Below are 19,016 nucleotides of genomic sequence, written 5' to 3'. Positions count from 1 at the left end.
GAATATAAATATTTATATTGAAGGGATTCAGGTCATAGTGAGATGGAGTTAGGGGCAGGATTTTTGAAGAAAAGAGTAACTAGCTTTTATGGCTTTATCCTGGTGAAAATTGGGGAAATGACGAGAAGTGGCCAAAGAAAAAAGTTCTTAAGAACTTTTATCCAGCCTTAGTTACCAGGAGAGACCAGATTGGAAGGTACATAGATAGGAAGATGACTAAGAGCTTATCGCTGCACTAATCCAGCTGTGAAATGGGGATGATGGTTAACATGGGAACGGAAAAGACAGGTTGAATTTGAGAGTCATTGAAGAGAAAGGACCAAGAGACCTTGGTAACCAAGAGGATGCTTACAAAGCACTGACTGTTTCACGGATAATACACAATGGCCACATCAAATCAATGACCATGGGATGTAGGGGAAGGCAGGAGTAGTGAAACTAAAGCAAAGATTGGTAAGTGGCTTTCCAAGGGTGAAACGTGCCTCTGCAGGAAGAAGGATGTTCTGAGAAAATTGAATGTCGTTCCTGTTAACCAGTTTATCTTGTCCTAATAATCCCCCAGCCTTCTTTTTGGTTAAAGATTTTTTTGTCATCTGACTCCCAACCTCCATGACACTGATCTTTCCTCTTAAACTGGCACATTCCCCTCTTGCTGGAACAGGTGACAGTGTAATCAGCACTCCTCCCCGCTGACATCTTCCTCCTGAACAAACACCATAGCCAGACGAGGAAGCAGTGAGATGTTCCTTCCTCACTCCTCTTCAGGTACTACAGTTTTACTTTCCACTAGAACTCACCCTTGATGGTTCTGATAAAGTGTTTATGAGTCTTTTACTGCATGGAATTGTTGTGTTCACTTAGGGTTTATGTCAGACTGGTTTAAATGGTTCACTGTAAATTCTTCAATTCTTTTAGGTTTTTGCTAGTCTTTGCTGAATGACTTGTTTCCCTTCCCCAGCTCTTGATCTTCCCACAAGATACAAATGAGTCAACAGAATCTTCATCAAGAAGAATTATGCTCCTATTGTCCTCCAGTATCTGTAGAAAGAAGTGTGAAAAATTAAGTGGTAATTAAACATAAAACAAGTGTTTTGTTTTCACCTTCAGTTTGTTTTTTGCTTGCTTGAGTGGTCTGCTCAGGAAACGGCCTTTCAGCTAAGTGGGTTTTTGAGGTTTGGTTATTTCACAGTATTTCTATATCTTTTTGGTTTTAGAGTGGAACAGAATCCTAAGCATTGCTGCTTGCTTTTAAAGAAGATCTGCAGTTCTGCTAAGACACTATTTTCAGATCCTCATATGTTGGATTTCAGCAAGTTTTTCTTTCTTACCTAATATCTATCTCCATCTTATCCCTCCCTAATTTGAGAATAAACTTAGAGAGAGATTGTTCTGAAATATAGGCTTGAGGAAAGTAGATTTAAATTTTATTTTATTAGCTGTCTTTTTGTTTATTCATTAGTAAAGTTCTTGTTTTGATGGAAGTGAAGACACTCTAAGGTGACAGAGAGATTATGAAACTGTATGTCTTTTAGTTGTCCAAATATAGAAAATCACTTTCCTTTTAGGGTTATGCTTTGCTACTTTGCAAATAAGCAAATAAGTTTGGAATATTTTAATTTTTATCAGTAATTAAGTCTATATCTTAGTTCTGAGATGCTTTATAAACTGGTTAAGAGTGTTTTTCACCATGTTCTGGCTTGTTCATTATTGTATATGCATCCCCTAACATAGTACTTAGCATTCAGCGGGTACTCAATAAATTTGTTGAACAAATTAATGGATTATTGTAGGGTTTTTTCTAATTAAAAATGGCATAATAATTTTAAAGGAAGAACTTTTAAAAAATCCTTAATCCCAACACTTCTGCAATTGCTTCCTTTTTGCATCTTTTAGTCTTCATTTAACCATGTGCATACTTTTACATGGTTTGGGTTATTGTGAACTTGAAACTTTGTCTTTAAAATTTTTTTCCCATATTTTACATTTTTAAAAAGCCAAATTAAATTGCATTATTTAGAGCAGCAAGAAATTCTCCTAAATTTAATGATAGTTAGGAATAGTTTGAGAACTACTATTCTACTCTCATCAAATATTGTTGAGGATATGGATCATTTTAATTTATTATGTGGATCAGGATTGAAATTCTTCATTGGCTTCACACTGCCTATAAGCAAGATACCTCAGTGACCTTTCCTTCCCTGTGGTAAGGTTCAAAAAAGTGGATGCAGCCAGAGTGTTCAGAATCATTTCCTAAAGGAAGTTTGAATAATGTTGCAAAACAGAAAGGATTGCTAATAGCAAATAGAGGAAGTTCTAACAGCACATTTCCAAATTTTCTTCATGACTATCTCAGACTAATTTTGTTCTCATATTTATTAAACTTCTGTCCTCGAACAGAGATGTTATGCTGATTTTTGTCTCGTTCTCACACCAAATGAGACATGCTTGGGTAGGTTTGTACCCATTGAGGAGGGAACTTATGCAAGCTATTTGGAAGCTTTTTCTAGAAGAGCCTCCCTATCAGGGCCCAAATGCTACATGCACAGTGTGGCTTCCAGAAACAATGGTCTTTCCTGAGGCTTTGGTTGAAGAGTAGAAATATCTTCTCTAGAAATAGTTCTTCAGGCTTTCTGCCCTAAAAGGTGTATTGTTGCCAGCAAGGTGGTTGATTTTACTCTTTTTCTGTTCCTCCATATTTTACTAGCATTACATACAGGGGATTTTATGCCAGATTCCTGGTCAGGTGCTCTTCATGGGGGCCACCGTGCCCCTGGATCCCATATAGACCAAGTGCTCTCAGTCTTTATATCCAGAACCCAAATGAAGCTCAAAAACTACTGGAAGGTGGGGGTGGGGTCCTGAAATCAGCAACACTTCCCTTAATGGAGGTGAGCACTTCCCCAGCTCTGGGAGAAACCCAGACTCTCAGAAGCAGCTGACTTTTCTTCATCCAAAAGAGAGTTAGGTCTATATGGCAGAATCAAAAGTTCTAAATAAAAATGCCTTCTCTGATGAACAGAAGTTTGCCACCGATCACACTGACAAGAAACCTTTTAGAAGATGTCTTAACTCCAAACAGTGTCTCCAAACTGGGCCTAAATGAACTTTTACAGAGTTCATTTGGGACATGAGGAAACAGAAGGTGTCAACAGGGCCTTTGTGCTTATTGGGAAAATGGGGAGAGGCAGAACCATCCGTGAGACCTGTAATTCTGCCTTTTCTCTAGGAAGCAAGAAAAATTGCGAACTTTGCTTAAGGGCGATGGAGTGGAATAGTCTCAGAGCTAAGCAGACCACACACACATTACATTCTGGCTAGCCTCTTGTTTGTTAAAAACTTGAATTGCAACCAGGTTCCTTTCTTGAGAAGGAAGGCGCTAGGGCCCAGGAGTGAGGTGCTGGCTTTGTTGTGTGACCACAGATTCTGGTTACGTACTAATTTCCTCTAGGGCTTGAGATGAAGTCAGTAAACCACAACCTTCAACATGCTCTGCTCAGGCGGCAGCAGTGGCTTCTCAGTGCTGTCTCGGCCATGACACACATCTAATATGCCCTCCCTTAACCCACTTGTAGACTGTCTGTCTTGCCCTGCAGCATGGACCAAAGAGAGATTCTGCAGAAGTTCCTGGATGAGGCCCAAACCAAGAAAAGTAACAAAGAGGAGTTTGCCAATGAATTTCTGGTAAGTCCTATGTGTGACGTTCTCAGGGTAGTTACATAGACTGTTTGATGACAGTGGTCCAACTCTCCTAGACCAACTTGCTCTTGGGATAAACTGACCTTTCAGGGGAAGAAGGCAACCTAAAAGTTTAACTTCTGTAAGTGGTTTTTGTGTATTTTAGATGTTCTCTCCAAAATATAGTTTTAAATATTTTGTTTGCTAGTTCTTAGAGTTTGACTAGGAATCCTACAGATGACATACATAATTCCAGTTGTATAAATCTAATATTAATTGAACATCTGGAGTTCCCAGGTATCTGAGTTGTGGTTTAGGCTTCAAATGACTAATTTTAATTACTATCAAGAGGAAAGAGACCAAGATTAACTTTTCATAGAGCATTATGATTTTAGCCTCCCATGGGTTCCATGTGGATAACAGAAACTCTTGAAGAGCACCGAAACTTTCTGCCATATTTCTTTTTTCTTTTTTTTTCATGAAGAAAAAAATATGAGAACATGTGTTTTTGCAATAACAGGGTTTCCTTAATCTTCTTTTGCTTGGAGGGGTGGAATGGCTAGGATGGGGAGTAGAGAAAAGTGAGGGATGGAAAGAAACATAAGCACAAGGTAGCCTGGGGTCAACTGGATTTGATTATCCAGAGGAACACTGCATCTCCTCTGGGGGAATGGTGCTTACTGATGCAGTGGCAGCTGGGTAGGCCTCACTCATCCTATAACCCAGCACATCAGATGACGTAGGATGTCTGATAGTACCTATCATGTATTTTGGAATACTTCCAGCTGGTGTTTCAGAGTTATAAGAACTTCAAACTTTACCTTTTCAGCTATGAGGAAATGGGAAAAATAAGGGAATTTAAGTATAAAATCTGAAATTAAATCATGACAGTGTCATCAACCAAATTATCAACTATTTGCCATGTTCCTTAATCTCACCAAGTCTCTGTTTCCTGACTTCTGAAATGCGGATCATAATGAATGTCCTACCTCTCTGCACAAGATTATTGTGATGACTAAATAGCAATAATAATAATACTTAAATGTGGTCATTCATTCAGTAATATTTATTGAGCACCTTCTATGTACCAAGTTTAGTTTTAGGCACTGAGGATATAGCAGTGAACAAAATAAGAAACTTTGCCCTCATGGAGCTAACATTCTGGTACCAGATAGTAGATGTGAAAACACTCTGTAAAGTCCCGAGTGATTAGATGTTATGATTGAATGATTGCATATTATGGTAGAAACCCCTGTGTCAGCTCAACTTGGATAATGTCGTGGTGTCATGAAAAATGCACTCTAGTTGCCACTAGCCAGGCAGTCTTAGTCCTTCTGAGTAGAGTTAGCAGGGAGGGAGGGGAGGTAGAAAGCCTGGCCTATGAGTCTTAGACATGTGCCTGCCCCTGGGCTATATCTCCTGAGCCAAATTCCCCCAATGCAGAGAGGTAAAAAGTGAGGTGAGGGGGCAGTGGCAGCCTCTGTTATTTTGGTTGTGTTTTTAAAAATAATATAGACTACATCCCTAATATTTTACCTTGTCTTAGCTCAGTCACTATAGTCTTTCACCAGAATATAGCAGCTACCTCACCTCCTGTTTTCTCTGCCTCTAGCCTTGCCCCACCTTCAATCAATTTTCTGTTTAACACCCAAGTGATCTTTTAATACTACAGATCTGGTTATTTTTTCCCTGCTTAAAAACCTTTTATAGTTTGTATTTTTTCCAGCTGTTTAAAACTGTGAACTATAATATGCATTTAGAAAAGTACATAAAATGTAAGTATAACTGTAAAGCAGCCATCACCCAGGTCAAGGGCTAGAACACTGTCAGCCCCAGAAGACCTCTACATGTCCCTTCCCCATCAGGTCCCTCATCCCCACACCCACACTGTCCTGCCCTGCCGAGGAATGATCACTATCCTGACTTTTATATTAATCACTTCCTTGCTTTTCTGGCTCCTAATTCTCAGGACCTTGTTTTTGGGTGGTGATTAAGTGGAACCTCACTGTTCACTGACTCATGTCCTCCAGTGGAAAAACGGAGTCTTTCCCTCAGCCCCACCTAAAGGTTTAGCTGAAATACCAGAGAGAGTAGCTTTGGGGGAGTTGGGGAGCCTTGAATGAGGCCAGGCTACTTGCTTGGACAAGGTGGATACCACCCTTAAACTGGAAGCCTTTCCACCTGGTCATATACCACATTCCACCTTCAGCCCTTAATATCTTCTCCCAGGATTTGATGTTTCTGAGGTTTGAGGGCTGCTTCTGTGACACAAGGGCACTGCTGACCTGAATGGTGGTGCCTCTGTGGGAATTATCAAAAGTCATCTCTACTTCCTGGTAGACATTCTGTACACCCTGCCCCCCACTGAGTCCATGGCTTAGATTTCAGTCCTCACTTCCCCCTTGGCCAAGTATCTTTGTGCAGAGCACAAAGCCCTACTATGACAGCTAGAGCCAATACCATGCTGCTTTGATCTTTTCCCCATGCCAAGACTAAACTCAATAATCCTTCTGTAGTTGAAACTGCCACTGACCACTCCTATAAGGTTTTCATGCATTCATTCAAATATTTATTGAGTGCTTACTATGTGCAAAGCATTGTGCTAGATGCTGGTTCTGCAGTGCAATACTCCAAGCTTTGGTGGAGCTTATTTTCTAAGACATTAGAGGATGTCTTAGAGAGGGAGACATTAAACAACCAATTACTCTATTAAATATTTAATTATAACTGTGATAGTCTTGGTGGGGTGTCAAGGAAGCATCACATTCATTATCTTATTTGTTACTCATTTTAAAAAAACCCTATGAGGTAGTTCTGATCTCTGACTTACAGATAAGGAAACTGAGGCTCTGAGAGGGTAAATAATTGGCCTAAGCTCACTCAGCTGTTCAGCCACAGACATGAAATTTAACCTGGATCTGTCATATCAGAGCCTGTGAAATTAATCCCTATGCAATAATGTCTTGCTTCAGCCACTAACCGTAGTCCCTCAAAGGGCCTAGCATGAGGGTAAGTCTCTAGTTAACATAGCTTCTATACAGCAGAAATAGCAGTGTGCAACCACACTATTGAAAATTTCTTAAAGTACTTAAAAAAAATAAAGCCTTATTGTTGTTATTTTTTATAAAATAATATTATTGCAAGGTAAAATAAAATAAATTCACCATAGTACCAACATCCCAACAAATACAGTTTTGGGGGTTGTAGAAATTCTAGTTTTTGTCCATTTATATTGATAGGATGCCTTTTATATTACTGTAATTATAAGCATAGCTGCAATTTGTATTCTCATATTTTCACTTAACATTGTAACAAAACTATCATGTTGGTTAAAATCTATATTAATGACTTTTAATGCAGGATAGTATGATGAAAATATAATAATCAAAGTAATAGCTAACACTTCTATACCTCTTATAGAAACTGTTCTAAGCACTTTTACATGCCAACTCATTTAATCTATTGAGGAAGGCACTGTTATTTCCATTTTATGGATGAGGAAAATGAGACACAGAGAAGTTAACTGACTCACTCAGGGTCACATAATCAGTAAGTGGTGGAACTGAGTTTCGAGTTCAGGCAGTCTTGCTTTACCATCTGTACTTGTAACAACTTTGGAATTATATAAATCTGGGTTTAAATTTTCGTTCTGCCTATAATTAGCTATGTGACCTTGAGCAAAGTAACTAAAAAGTGGTAACAAATAATATTCACTTTGCAGAATTGCTGTGAAGATAAAAGAATGAATATATTAAAAACCTGACATGTAGTAGGCACCCAAATAATTTAATTATTTCTCTACTTTGGAAATTGAGGTTGTTTCTCATTTTTCCTGATTATTGATAAAACTGCAATGAATGTTTTTCCATGTGGTTTTCCCCTTCATTTGCGATTATATCCTGGGGCTAGATCCCCACAAGTGTTATTATTCCTGGACCAAAGAGTATTAGCATCTAATTGGTTAAGTCTTGCCAAATATATTTCCAACAGTTTTAAAAATTTGCGATATCTGAATTTATCACCTTCTTTACCACCTTGATAGTCTCGATTTAATATCTAAAAAACGTAGTAATAGATAAAATTTTTGACTGCTTATCATATCCTAGGCAATCTAAGTGGTTTACCATATATGATCTTAATCACTACAACAACCCCAAGAGGAAAGCATTATCTTCATTTTACCCATGAAGTGGCAAAACCAGGATTTGAAACTCTGGTATGTTTGATTCCAAAGCCTCTTAGCCACTATACTTAAACTGCATCAAGCAAAACCATAACATGTTTTATTTTTCTAATTTAATTAGTGTAAAATTATACTTTGTTATGTTAATTTGATTTATTTTATTTCTGAGCCTGAAAATTTTCCATGACTAATTTCAATCTGCATTTCCTCATATAAACTTTCAGTTCATGTACTTTCCACAATAGCTAATCATGGAACCATGTTCCAGACTCTGTGCTTGAGTGCTTCACGAACAGAACCTTATCTAATTCCCAAAGAGCCCTTTATAATGAATGGCTAACAAAGTCCCACACGGACCAGCAGCCGAGTGCTTCTCCAGCTTCTTACAGCATGTTCATTTTCTTGTCCTTGTCATGCTTCCTCTGCCACAGGACTTTGCACGCATGCTGTTACCTCTGCCTTGAATATTTCCTCACACTCCTCTTCACCTAGTTAACACTTCATAATTCTTCAGATAACAATTTGGTGGTCACTTTCCCAGAGAAGCCTTCCTTGACCTCCCTAAATATATCGAGTAGGTTCTCAGCACCATGTGTCATTTTTTAAAAGTTTCTTCTTCCCCCACCCTCATCCCAGCTGAACTGAAGGTATTCATAGCACTTATTACAGTTCCAGTTTTACATTTATGTGTCTGATTATTTGATTAACGTCTGCTTTCCCATCGGATTGTAGCTCCACAAAGGCAAGGCTCAGATTTAGTTCTGCTTATATTGATATCCTCAGCGTCCGGCTTAGTATTTGCTATGTAGTAGACACTGAGGGTCAGAGAAATTAAACAACTTACCTAAGGCCATGGATTTCATAAGTGGTAGAACTCAGATATGAAAGAAAGCTGTTTAACTTTTGAGCTTGTGCTCTTGGTCCCCTCCTGCCACCCCACTCTATTGCTTCCAATTTATCCATTGGTCTTAACTTCTTAAACTTAAAAAAAATCATAGAATATAACATACACACAGAAAAGTGCTTTAAACACAAACATACAATTTAACAATTAGTAATAAAGCAGGCATCTATATAAGCATCACTCAGATCAAGAAGTAGAACATTGCCCATACCCCAGAAATCCCTTGGGTGTCCTTCCAGATCACAACTCCCCCCAACTCCCACCTGACTAGAGGTAAACACCATCATGAGATTATTTTTTTCTTTGTTTTTCAGCATAGCTTCAAGACATATATATCACTAAGCAGAAGATATTAATTTTACGTGTTTTTGAATTCTATGTAAATAAAATCATGTTATACATACATTTTTAATATCTTCCTTCTTTCACTCTACATTGTGTTTCTAAAATTCATTGGGTTGCATGTAGTGGGGTCTTAATTCTTTCTAATTATTTTTATGAATTCTGTCAAGGTTCAATATGTGCAATTACCGTTGTGATCACAGAGTGCATGGAGAGAGGCCAAGTAGTCACTTAGGGTAGTTTTAACTATTTTGGATCACCGTGGTCCCGTGTCTTGACTTTAGCTTTGCTGGTCTAAAAATTCAATTTTGTCAGTATGCTGAGAGTGATCAGATCAGGCAAACACATAAGAAATTCACCAGAAACAAGAATGCCAATTTATTAATTTTAGACAGAGAAAAATCACTATCAAACAGAGTAGAAGTTTGCATTGACTGGCCAGCATATTCTCCAAATTTGGAGAGAAACTTACATGAGAAGCCAATGATAATCAGAAAGTTGCTTGAAGAGCATAGTGATTTTAATGGCCTCAACTGTGATGGTATGAAGTCTTCATCTCCCTGTTTGAACCCTCAGGCTGGTGGCCACCACTCTTTTCTGGACAACACTAGGGACTTTACTTTCCTGCTTCTAAGCTTAATGAGGGCCATCCTCTTCCATTAGTGTATTTTTTTTATCCGATTGATGATAATTTACAGGGGAATAGGTATTCACTTTGGTCAACTACTGCAACCGATTGTGGTTCTATGACATGTACATTTTAGCCACTGTATTAAATATGGGTTAAGGCTTGGTTATGTGTTTTTATGCTGGTCAATTTGCTGCATGTCTTTATGTTTAAAACTCCTTAGATGTTTTTTTTCTTTTCTACATTGGAGGTAGTTGAGGCATCTTGATTTAGAAAGCATGTGTAAAAGTATGAATTGTGTAGAAAAAGTGAAAGCTTAGCTAATGACAAGTTGTGCTAAATATGCATATATGAGCTCATTGGATGTCTATATGTATTTGTTCAAAGGCTGGATATGAATACAGAGATATGAACACAGCTTCATGTAGGTAGGGTAATTTGAGTACGGTGTATTTTCTTCCTTCTAAAAAGTGTTTTGGAGTGAAGAAACCACAAAGGGAAATACAAATAACAAAAATGTCACTAATAACACTTTACTTATCAAATGCACCTATACTTAAAACATTATAATCCTAATGTTGACCAGCATTCAGAAATATGCAGTCTCCTACATTGCTGGTATACCAGTCTCATACATTGCTGGTATAACTTTCTGGAGGCAAAATTTGTATACGCGTTCTGATATGTATTTAATAATATGGATCAAAAGCCTTTAAAATGGGCAAGTTCTTTGATCACTCCAAAAAATTCATCTGAAGGAAATAATGAAAGATATTTATATAGATTTTGGCCACCTATTTTAATATTGTTCATAATTATTGTTTAGGAAGATTGGAAGCAACTTAAATGCCCAATAGTATAAAGGAGCGGGTTAAGTAACTCATGTTGCATCTCATACAATAGAATACTCTGCCACCATTAAAAATAATGTAGAATAATACAAATTGATAAGTAAAGAGAGCAAGTTACAAAACCCTATATGCAGTGTGATCCCATCTTCATTACACATGTATAGATAAAAGTTGGAATGTAATATTTCAAAATATTAAGAATGATTAACTGAGTAGTGGGGCTATAGGTGATTTTTAATCATCTTTTCCGGGTTCTCTATATTCTAAAATTTCTCCAATTAATATGCATTACTAAAAAATATGCATTAGTTTTTTATTTAAAAATCTATATTGAAATTTTTCATTTAGTGTTGTTGGAATCCATTTAAATAATAAAAATCCAAAAAAAAAAGAATTTTATGTTTCCTGGAGATGAGGTGCTTTTGTAGAAAAGGTAAATATCGTATTTATTAAATACAAAGACATATTTGTTAAATATGAAGGATTCAATGAACCTTAATAGAAAGAAGGTATCCAGTTGTGAAGGTCAAGTACTAATGACGGTTTATAATGCACTAGAAGTCAGATTGGTATTATAGCAGCTTCTGGAGACTTATCATAGACAGACCAGAGAAGACCTGGATACATCTTAGTTCTATAGAGAAGATCTAGACACATCCTAGTTCTATATTTATTTATGGTAACAATGTTAGCCAAGCAGTCACGAACACAGTACCTCCTGCATAGCAAGTGCCCAAACATCTGTTGAATTGAAATGACTCATTTATGTGAATCAGCCTATCACTTGACCATACTTATCAGGATTTCCTGACTTTTGTGCCCATTAAGGTGTAGTTTTTTGCTGCTTGCACTGGAATAAATATATCACATTACCTCTAAAGCTAATTTCTCCCAACTGCATCTCCAGTCTTTCACTAGGGGCCATCCAGGCCCACATTTTCAGTTATTCACAGGACATTTAAAATACACTTTAAATACATGTCTTGCCATATCCTCACATTGTATTTATCTAAAGCTGAACCTCTTGGTTTACTCACCCCAGTTTAGCTATTGCTTACCCACCTGCTCACTTACCTGGCTATTGGATGGCCGCCCAATCCCCATAAGTTTGCCTGTCTAGCTGGAGATGATTGTATGCACACTCAGGGCCAGTTCAGTCTTGTCCCGCATTCCTACTAGTGGTACCCTTGTTTACTGGATGTAGAGGCCTGAGCTCCTAATTCCGTTTCTCAGCATTCATGCTTTATCCCGTTGGAGGCTTGGAATAGATAGTACTGACCTGCAGTTGTAGGGCATTGAGGAACTATCTTGAGAAACTCTGGAGACAGCCCAGCTTTGAGTCCCCTCTTCCGCCTGGCCCAGGAGGGCCAAGACTGATTTTTCCCACACCCAAATGTAACTTATGCTGTTTTCTATATAATAGTGTAGTCCTCCAAGGCAAAGGTATTGTGGTCTTGTGCTTCCTTTTTCCTTTCTGTTCTCTTTTGGGAGTGACCTTAGTTCATTTACTAGTAATTACTTTTCTAGTCAATGAGATGAACATGCAATAAGTTCAGTCCTGATTCCTAGAGATTCATGGCCAGGACCTCGGTTCTGTTTTCCTGTCTTGAAAGGAAAAGGGTAGTACAGTCCGCAAACCAAATCAGCTTATTGTTAGCTTATCAAGCATGAACAGTATCTGGTTTCTCATACATTCCAACTTATCAGGGGCTCAGGAGGCCCCTTTTCTTTATTCTCTCAGCAACTTTTCCTTATTCCCCAATTGCTCTTGTTGGTGCTGCCTCTAGGGGACTCACACCCACTTGGTGGTTGGTAGAGAAATACTTTCTCCCTTTAACCTATCTTTTCTCCCCCAATCCCAGCCCACCCCCATAACCCTACTTTCTCTTCTATACCCTTTTGCTTCCTACCCTCAGAGTTTCTCTTTTTCTGGTGAGGTTTATCAGTTCTCTGTCCTAAGTTGGCTCTGAGTTTTTTCTCTGTTGGGGTGTTGGAGCCTGGGGGGTCTAGCAGGGAGAGAAGGGGAATGAGAAAAAGATCTTCACAGCGGTTTGACCTCTAGGTAAGATATCTGAAAAAAAAAATCTTTCACGCTTTCCAAATTAACAATTCTACAGGCATTTCCTATGTGATGTTTTGCTAAAAGAATGTCCCCATTTGTCATCCAGCCAGATAACTCTGGGAGAAGGAACAGAGTAGGAAATAAAAAGCCATTCTCTCCCATTGTTGAAGGTGGCAGTGAAGACAGCTAAACAAACATAGGTTAAACACACACACACACACAACTTTTATCTGTGAAATTTTACCCAATTAATTTAGGCATATCTTTCAAAAAGAGCTTTGCCTACGGCATTCTCCCTGGAAAGCATTCCGCAAGCAAGCAAAGCAAAACAAATAAAAACAGTGTAACAGGGAGTATGCACGAGGCTCTGTTCTGGAAATTTTTAGAATGAACTGCTCTGGGAGTTGACATCTTTTCAGCAGCCCTGGAATCAATGGCAACCTGAAAATTACCATTCTGAAGGTGCACAAGAGCAGAGAGAGCTGAAAAATTGGTATAACTTGGAAATTGATACAAACTGGAAATATTTTATATTCTTTCACGTATTTGTGCCACATCCTTAAATTTCCAAACTAGCCCATTTACATCCGTCTTGGTGTAAAAATATGCTGTATAATGATCATTTCAGCATCTCTCCTCCTAAATCCAATTCTGAAAACCCACAAGAATTCAAACCATGGTAAGAAATTAGGATTTAAGAACTAACTGTATACCTGCTTTTAAAGAGGTTGCCTGTGTCTGATCTAACTCTAGAAACAGAAAAAAAATGGTCATTAGAACAATACATGCTGGCATTTGTGGTCCAGCAGATAAACAGGCAGTGGCTGTCTGTTCCATTTGTCATCCTTAGTTGGAAAAAGCTTACACTCCTATACTTGGAGTTGTTATAATAATTAATGATCTATTTATTATTTGGAAAGTATCACTTTAATTAGATTCTAGATATTTGATAATTCTTTGTATTTTGGACTCCCAGCTAACAAATGTTTCATGACCCCAACTTTTTTTCTCTCCTTTCAGACTCAGTTATCAGGTTATCCTGAGCTAATTTTGAAATCTAATGATGAGTTTAGATGATTTGTTGGAACAAATTTCTATTCTCAACTACCTCTTTTTATCTCTCTGTCTCTCTGTGTCATCATTCCTTTATTTTAGGCTCTCCCTTCCTCACCCATTTTTTTTTATGACTTAGTTATGAGTGTCCTTAAGTAAACTCTTACAGAGAGACACACATCCTAATTATGTGAAAACTCTATATGAAATATAAACAACTAAGTAAAATATTTAACAATTCCCTTCTTTTTAAGTTTTTCTTGTTGCCAGTCACATGAGAAAAGTTCTTTTTCTATTTCCTTATTTTTCTCTATTAGTTTACCCTGTGGAACAAAATAGATCATAATTATGGGTGAGAAAAGCAAAAGCAGTACCAGGTATATATTTATGAGAAAGGAAAAGGGACCCATGGTTTTAAAGAAGTGATGTAACATATAATTGTCAGTGACATCAGTTTGTACAATCTTGAAAGAACTTAGAAATCAATCTTTGGAAGGCTCATAATTGTGGGACAGTAGCAAATATGGGGAAATTAGCTTGGGTCCAACTGGGGAGAATCTTAAGTACCTGACTAAGGAGTTTTGACTTTTTCCTGGTAGCAAGGGGGATTCACTGAAGTAGTTTTTAGCATGAGAGAGATAAGAAAAGCAATACTTTAGTAAGATTAAGTTAGCATAATTATGCCTAATGGATTTGAACAGGGAAAGAGAAAAGTATGAAGATGAGTTAAGAAGCAACTGTAACAGTTCAAGCTTTAAGGGAAAGGGCCTGAATTAAAGTATCTGTAGGGGCATAGGAAGGAAAGTTCATGCAAAATATTGCATGGGAAGAATCAGTTACACTTGCTGACTGAGTTAGAGATGGGAATTGTGGGAAGTGGGGAACCAAAAGTAACACTCAGTTTCTAGAGTATGGTTGCCTGGGGTAAAGATAGTGCCATTGGCATTAACTGTAGGGACGGTGATAATTTTAGTTTTAGATGTGCTGAGTTTGAGGCTGCAGTAAGACACCCAGGTGGAAATGTCTAGGGTATGGTTGGAAATTCAGGACTGGCACTTAATAGTCAAATCTTAATGAAGAAATTTGAGACTTATCCGATAGGAGTTGGAATTATAGTTCAATTTGAATTAGTTAAATAAATTTTAAAAAACTGGTATGCCTTCTATAAGAGATGATATCTCTGAGCAAATGTATTTAGTGAGAAGAGCAGAGAGTTGAGGTCTTCACTTTGGAACATTGGATAATTCACAATTAGAAGATAGAAGCAGACATAGAGGCAGTAAGAAAGAATGAGAAGAGGGAAAGAGAAGTCAGAGAAGAAAGAGGAGAACCAAAATAATGTAGACTAATAAGGTCAAAGGGAGGAGGAAATTTCAAGAGGGAAGTTAAGTTAAAGAGAATGAAGACTGGGGCTTCCCTGGTGGCGCAGTGGTTGAGAATCTGCCTGCCAATGCAGGGGACACGGGTTCGAGCCCTGGTTTGGGAAGATCCCACATGCCGCGGAGCAACTAGGCCCGTGAGCCACAACTACTGAGCCTGCGCGTCTGGAGCCTGTGCTCCGCAACAAGAGAGGCCGCGACAGTGAGAGGCCCGCGCACCGCGATGAAGAGTGGCCCCCACTCTCTGCAACTAGAGAAAGCCCTCGCACAGAAACGAAGACCCAACACAGCCAAAAAATAAAAATAAATAAATAAATAAATAAAGTGTAAAATTTATTAAAAAAAAAAAAAAGAGAATGAAGACTGAGAAGATGCTGAGGCATCTGACCCAGAGGAAGTAATTAATGATCTTCATGTGACCAAGTCACTATTAAATAGTGGGCAAATAATGAAAATTATTTTCTGTAGTTCAGTTCAATAAATATTTATTAGCTATCAGAGATGTTTTTCCCTTACCTTTCTCAAATTGAGTAAGGATCGATAAAGGTCAGATCTACTAAATGCAGTTTCTTTGAATGATAAGGGAGTTGAAATCTAGGACAAGGTTGATTTATCAGAAGGAGCTAAAGAGAAACTATCATTTCCTCTGACCTGAAATTTTGCTCTATACTATAATGTTGGCAAGTGAGAATAATTTTATTTATTTATTTATTGTTTTATATAGTAACAATACCTTTTCTTTATTAAACATGTATTCTGTACCAGTGCTTCACATACGATAACTCACTTAATTCACCCATATCTCTAAGGTAACTATCCCCCCATTTTACTTACAAAGCAACTGAGACACAGAAAGATTAAATACCTTGCCCAGCTTCATTCAGCCAGTAACTGTGGGAGTCAGAATTCAAACCCTAGTTTATCCAACTCAAAAATATACATCAGAATAAACCACAGAGCTGGTTAACAATACAGATGCCCACCCACCTCCGGTGACTGCCATTGACTAAGTCATGGGGTGCAGATCACGGTACAGGTTAAGCCCCACCTCAGGTTCTAGACTACCTCAGTTTAGTTTAAAATAGCCCTGTAATAGCTGTAAAGAAAGTAAGTCAAACTTTTAATATCTGACTCTTTGGGTGGAACACAGGGTGTGTTCAGAAGATATTATTTTTTAAATATTCACTGGTTTCACCCCTAAGTTTTAGCTATTTGCAACTCAGCTGCATTAAGTGTGACCTTTTCACTTCTCCAAATGTCACTAAACTCTCTTGTCTTTATGCTCTGAGGCTCTATTCTGAATGCAACCAGCCCTAGAGGATACTAAAACAGCTGAAGTGGAATGTTTGGACAGTGGAGAAGGAAAGCTCTCTGGAGATAGCTTCTTACCTCTTTTCTCTAGGATGATTTGATTTAATTACTGTAATTTTATTACAGACGCTGAAAAGACTATCCACCCAGTATAAGGCAGATAAAACCTATCCCACAACTGAGGCTGAGAGGCCCAAGAATATCAAGAAAAACAGATATAAGGATATCTTGCCCTGTAAGTTTCATTTCTCCCTTTAAACTTGTACCTTCTCTCAGATTCAATCATCTTATCTCTTTTTACCCATTGGTTGCTGTTCCTAATCCTAGACCATGGCTTTGACAAATTAGTTGGTACTGTATATGACTACAAGAGAACATTCATTCATTCAGTCAGTCTTCAAACACTAATGAGCATCCACTATTCACAGTGCTAGTTCCTGACTTACAGAAAGCCCTCTAACCAAACCCTCTTAATTAGTCTGTCTTTCTTTTATATTATAGATGACCACAGTCGAGTAGAACTGTCCATGATAACCTCTGATGAGGATTCCAGCTACATCAATGCCAACTTCGTTAAGGTACATCCAATATTCCATATTTCTCTAGGTACCTAAAAAAATGGGGTAGAGGGAGGAGGGAGGGATACTGGACAAGAAGGAGGGTTTATTATTTGTAGTCACCCCATGTACTTTCTGTTCCACTTTAGGGAGTTTATGGACCCAAGGCTTATATTGCCACCCAGGGACCTTTGCCTACAACTGTCCTGGACTTCTGGAGGATGATTTGGGAATACAGCGTCCTGGTGAGTGCAGAGTTACTTTTGTTACTATATTCTCCAGTTTTTAGGGATGAAGGGGATAGGGTGTCAGGATATGTGACTGAAGTTTCCTATGTACATTAAAATCAGTGCTTTTTGGGGTCAGTCACTAGAATTTTGGTGTTCAGGCACCTTTTAGTCAAAATCACAATGTCACTATTGTTCAAGAAAATGAAAGTTCTCAACTTGACAGTCTCATTTGTTAACAAGAATTTACTGATTTGAATAGAGAAAAGGGAAGTGAGGACAGAGAGAAAAAAGGGTAGGAGCAACCTTTTATAATTTATTAGGATTTCTTTTTTGGTTATAAAACAAAAAAAGAATAAACAACACTTTTTGACTCTGGGACCCATGTATTAACTGCTTTTTTAAACTATATCAGTGTTTAAGTTTCCATCTATTTCATCCCCCCAGATCATTGTTATGGCATGCATGGAGTTTGAAATGGGGAAGGTGAGTTGCTTTCTAGTAAATTGTGAAAATGACCATACTACCTAAAGGTAAAGGAAAGAAGAAAAAGAAGGGGGAAACTTGGTAGCAGAACTTTCCTTAACTTAAGTGACTTGGTAAAAATTTATGCTCTTCTTTCCTAGTTTTCAGTTTGGGAATGCCAAATGACTCTCAAGGTTTTTTGTTTTTTGTTTTTTTTTAAACCTCTGAGAACCTCTTTCGCCCATTTTCCCAGTAGACTCTGTGTTTTAAAATAAAAATAAGGTATACTTTTTAAAGTAACAATTCATTTTCCTGTTGTTTTTAATCAGATATTTTAAACTGCCAGTCAGAGCTTCTTTTGTGCTGCCTAGAATGGCCTTCACTAGCCACGTGTGGCTAGTGAGCACTTGAAATGTGGCTGGTGTGACTAAGGAACTCAATTATTTTAATGAATTTATATGTTTTTTTTTTTTTTAAATGACTCTGATGTCCTGCTAGCCATCTTTTTTTTTTTTTTTTTTAATTTATTTTATTTATGGCTGTGTTGGGTCTTCGTTTCTGTGCGAGGGCTTTCTCCAGTTGTGGCAAGCAGGGGCCACTCTTCATCGCGGTGCGCGGGCCTCTCGCTATCGCGGCCTCTCTTGTTGCGGAGCACAGGCTCCAGACGCGCAGGCTCAGCAATTGTGGCTCACGGGCCCAGCCGCTCCACGGCATGTGAGATCCTCCCAGACCAGGGCTCGAACCCGTGTCCCCTGCATTGGCAGGCGGACTCTCAACCACTGCGCCACCAGGGAAGCCCTTAATGAATTTAAATTTAAAGACTGATATTCAGTTCAGTTATTGGAAAACCTTGTTTGGAACAACTTGGGTATATGAATCTTTTTCAACCATAAATTTTATGAAATCTAAATGGAAATTAAATATTTCCAGTTAAAGTTTAGCATATTAATTGAAATGTGCCATAAATATAAAATACACGCTAGATATTGATGACAGTTTAAAAATGTCAAATATCTAATAACTGTTTTATATTGAGTACATGTTGAAAAAATTTTTGATGTATTTGGCTAAGTAAGATATATTATTAAAATTGATTCTGCCTTTTTTCATTTTTGAATGTGGCTCTTAGAAAAATTTTAATCACATATGTAGCTCATATTATGTTTCTATTGAACAATGCTCTTCAAACCTACTGTTGCCATTCTGAGTTGATACAATTCCAGTTAAAACCAAGGGAACTTGGGGTTTCAGTTAGCTTGTGCGGCTTTGTTTTAATCCTTTTGAAACACTGAAAATGTCAGATCCCTATTTCTACTTTTTCGGACTTCCAGGAAGTCTGCAATTTGTATATCCTTTAATGTTTGTTTTCCCATCTTTGG

General features: G+C 37.9%; 1 protein-coding gene across 2 annotated transcripts in view; it reads left to right on the top strand.

Moving 5' to 3' along the window:
* The first annotated feature begins 3,493 nt into the window (after window positions 1-3,493).
* The window catches only part of PTPN22 (protein tyrosine phosphatase non-receptor type 22), a 63,362-nt gene continuing 47,839 nt past the window's right edge, over window positions 3,494-19,016 (top strand). For both annotated transcript variants that reach the window (XM_007169367.2, XM_007169366.2), the window contains exons 1-5: window positions 3,494-3,681; window positions 16,515-16,623; window positions 16,890-16,966; window positions 17,095-17,190; window positions 17,620-17,658. In XM_007169367.2, the coding sequence (XP_007169429.2) occupies window positions 3,595-3,681; window positions 16,515-16,623; window positions 16,890-16,966; window positions 17,095-17,190; window positions 17,620-17,658 (408 nt within the window). In that variant the 5' untranslated portion in view covers window positions 3,494-3,594. The remainder of the gene's footprint in view (window positions 3,682-16,514; window positions 16,624-16,889; window positions 16,967-17,094; window positions 17,191-17,619; window positions 17,659-19,016) is intronic.

This window comes from Balaenoptera acutorostrata, chromosome 1, assembly GCF_949987535.1.
Source record: "Balaenoptera acutorostrata chromosome 1, mBalAcu1.1, whole genome shotgun sequence".
NCBI classification, from domain to species: domain Eukaryota; kingdom Metazoa; phylum Chordata; class Mammalia; order Artiodactyla; family Balaenopteridae; genus Balaenoptera; species Balaenoptera acutorostrata.
Note: the sequence above shows the minus strand (reverse complement) of the source record. Positions and strands in the feature narration are given on the sequence as shown.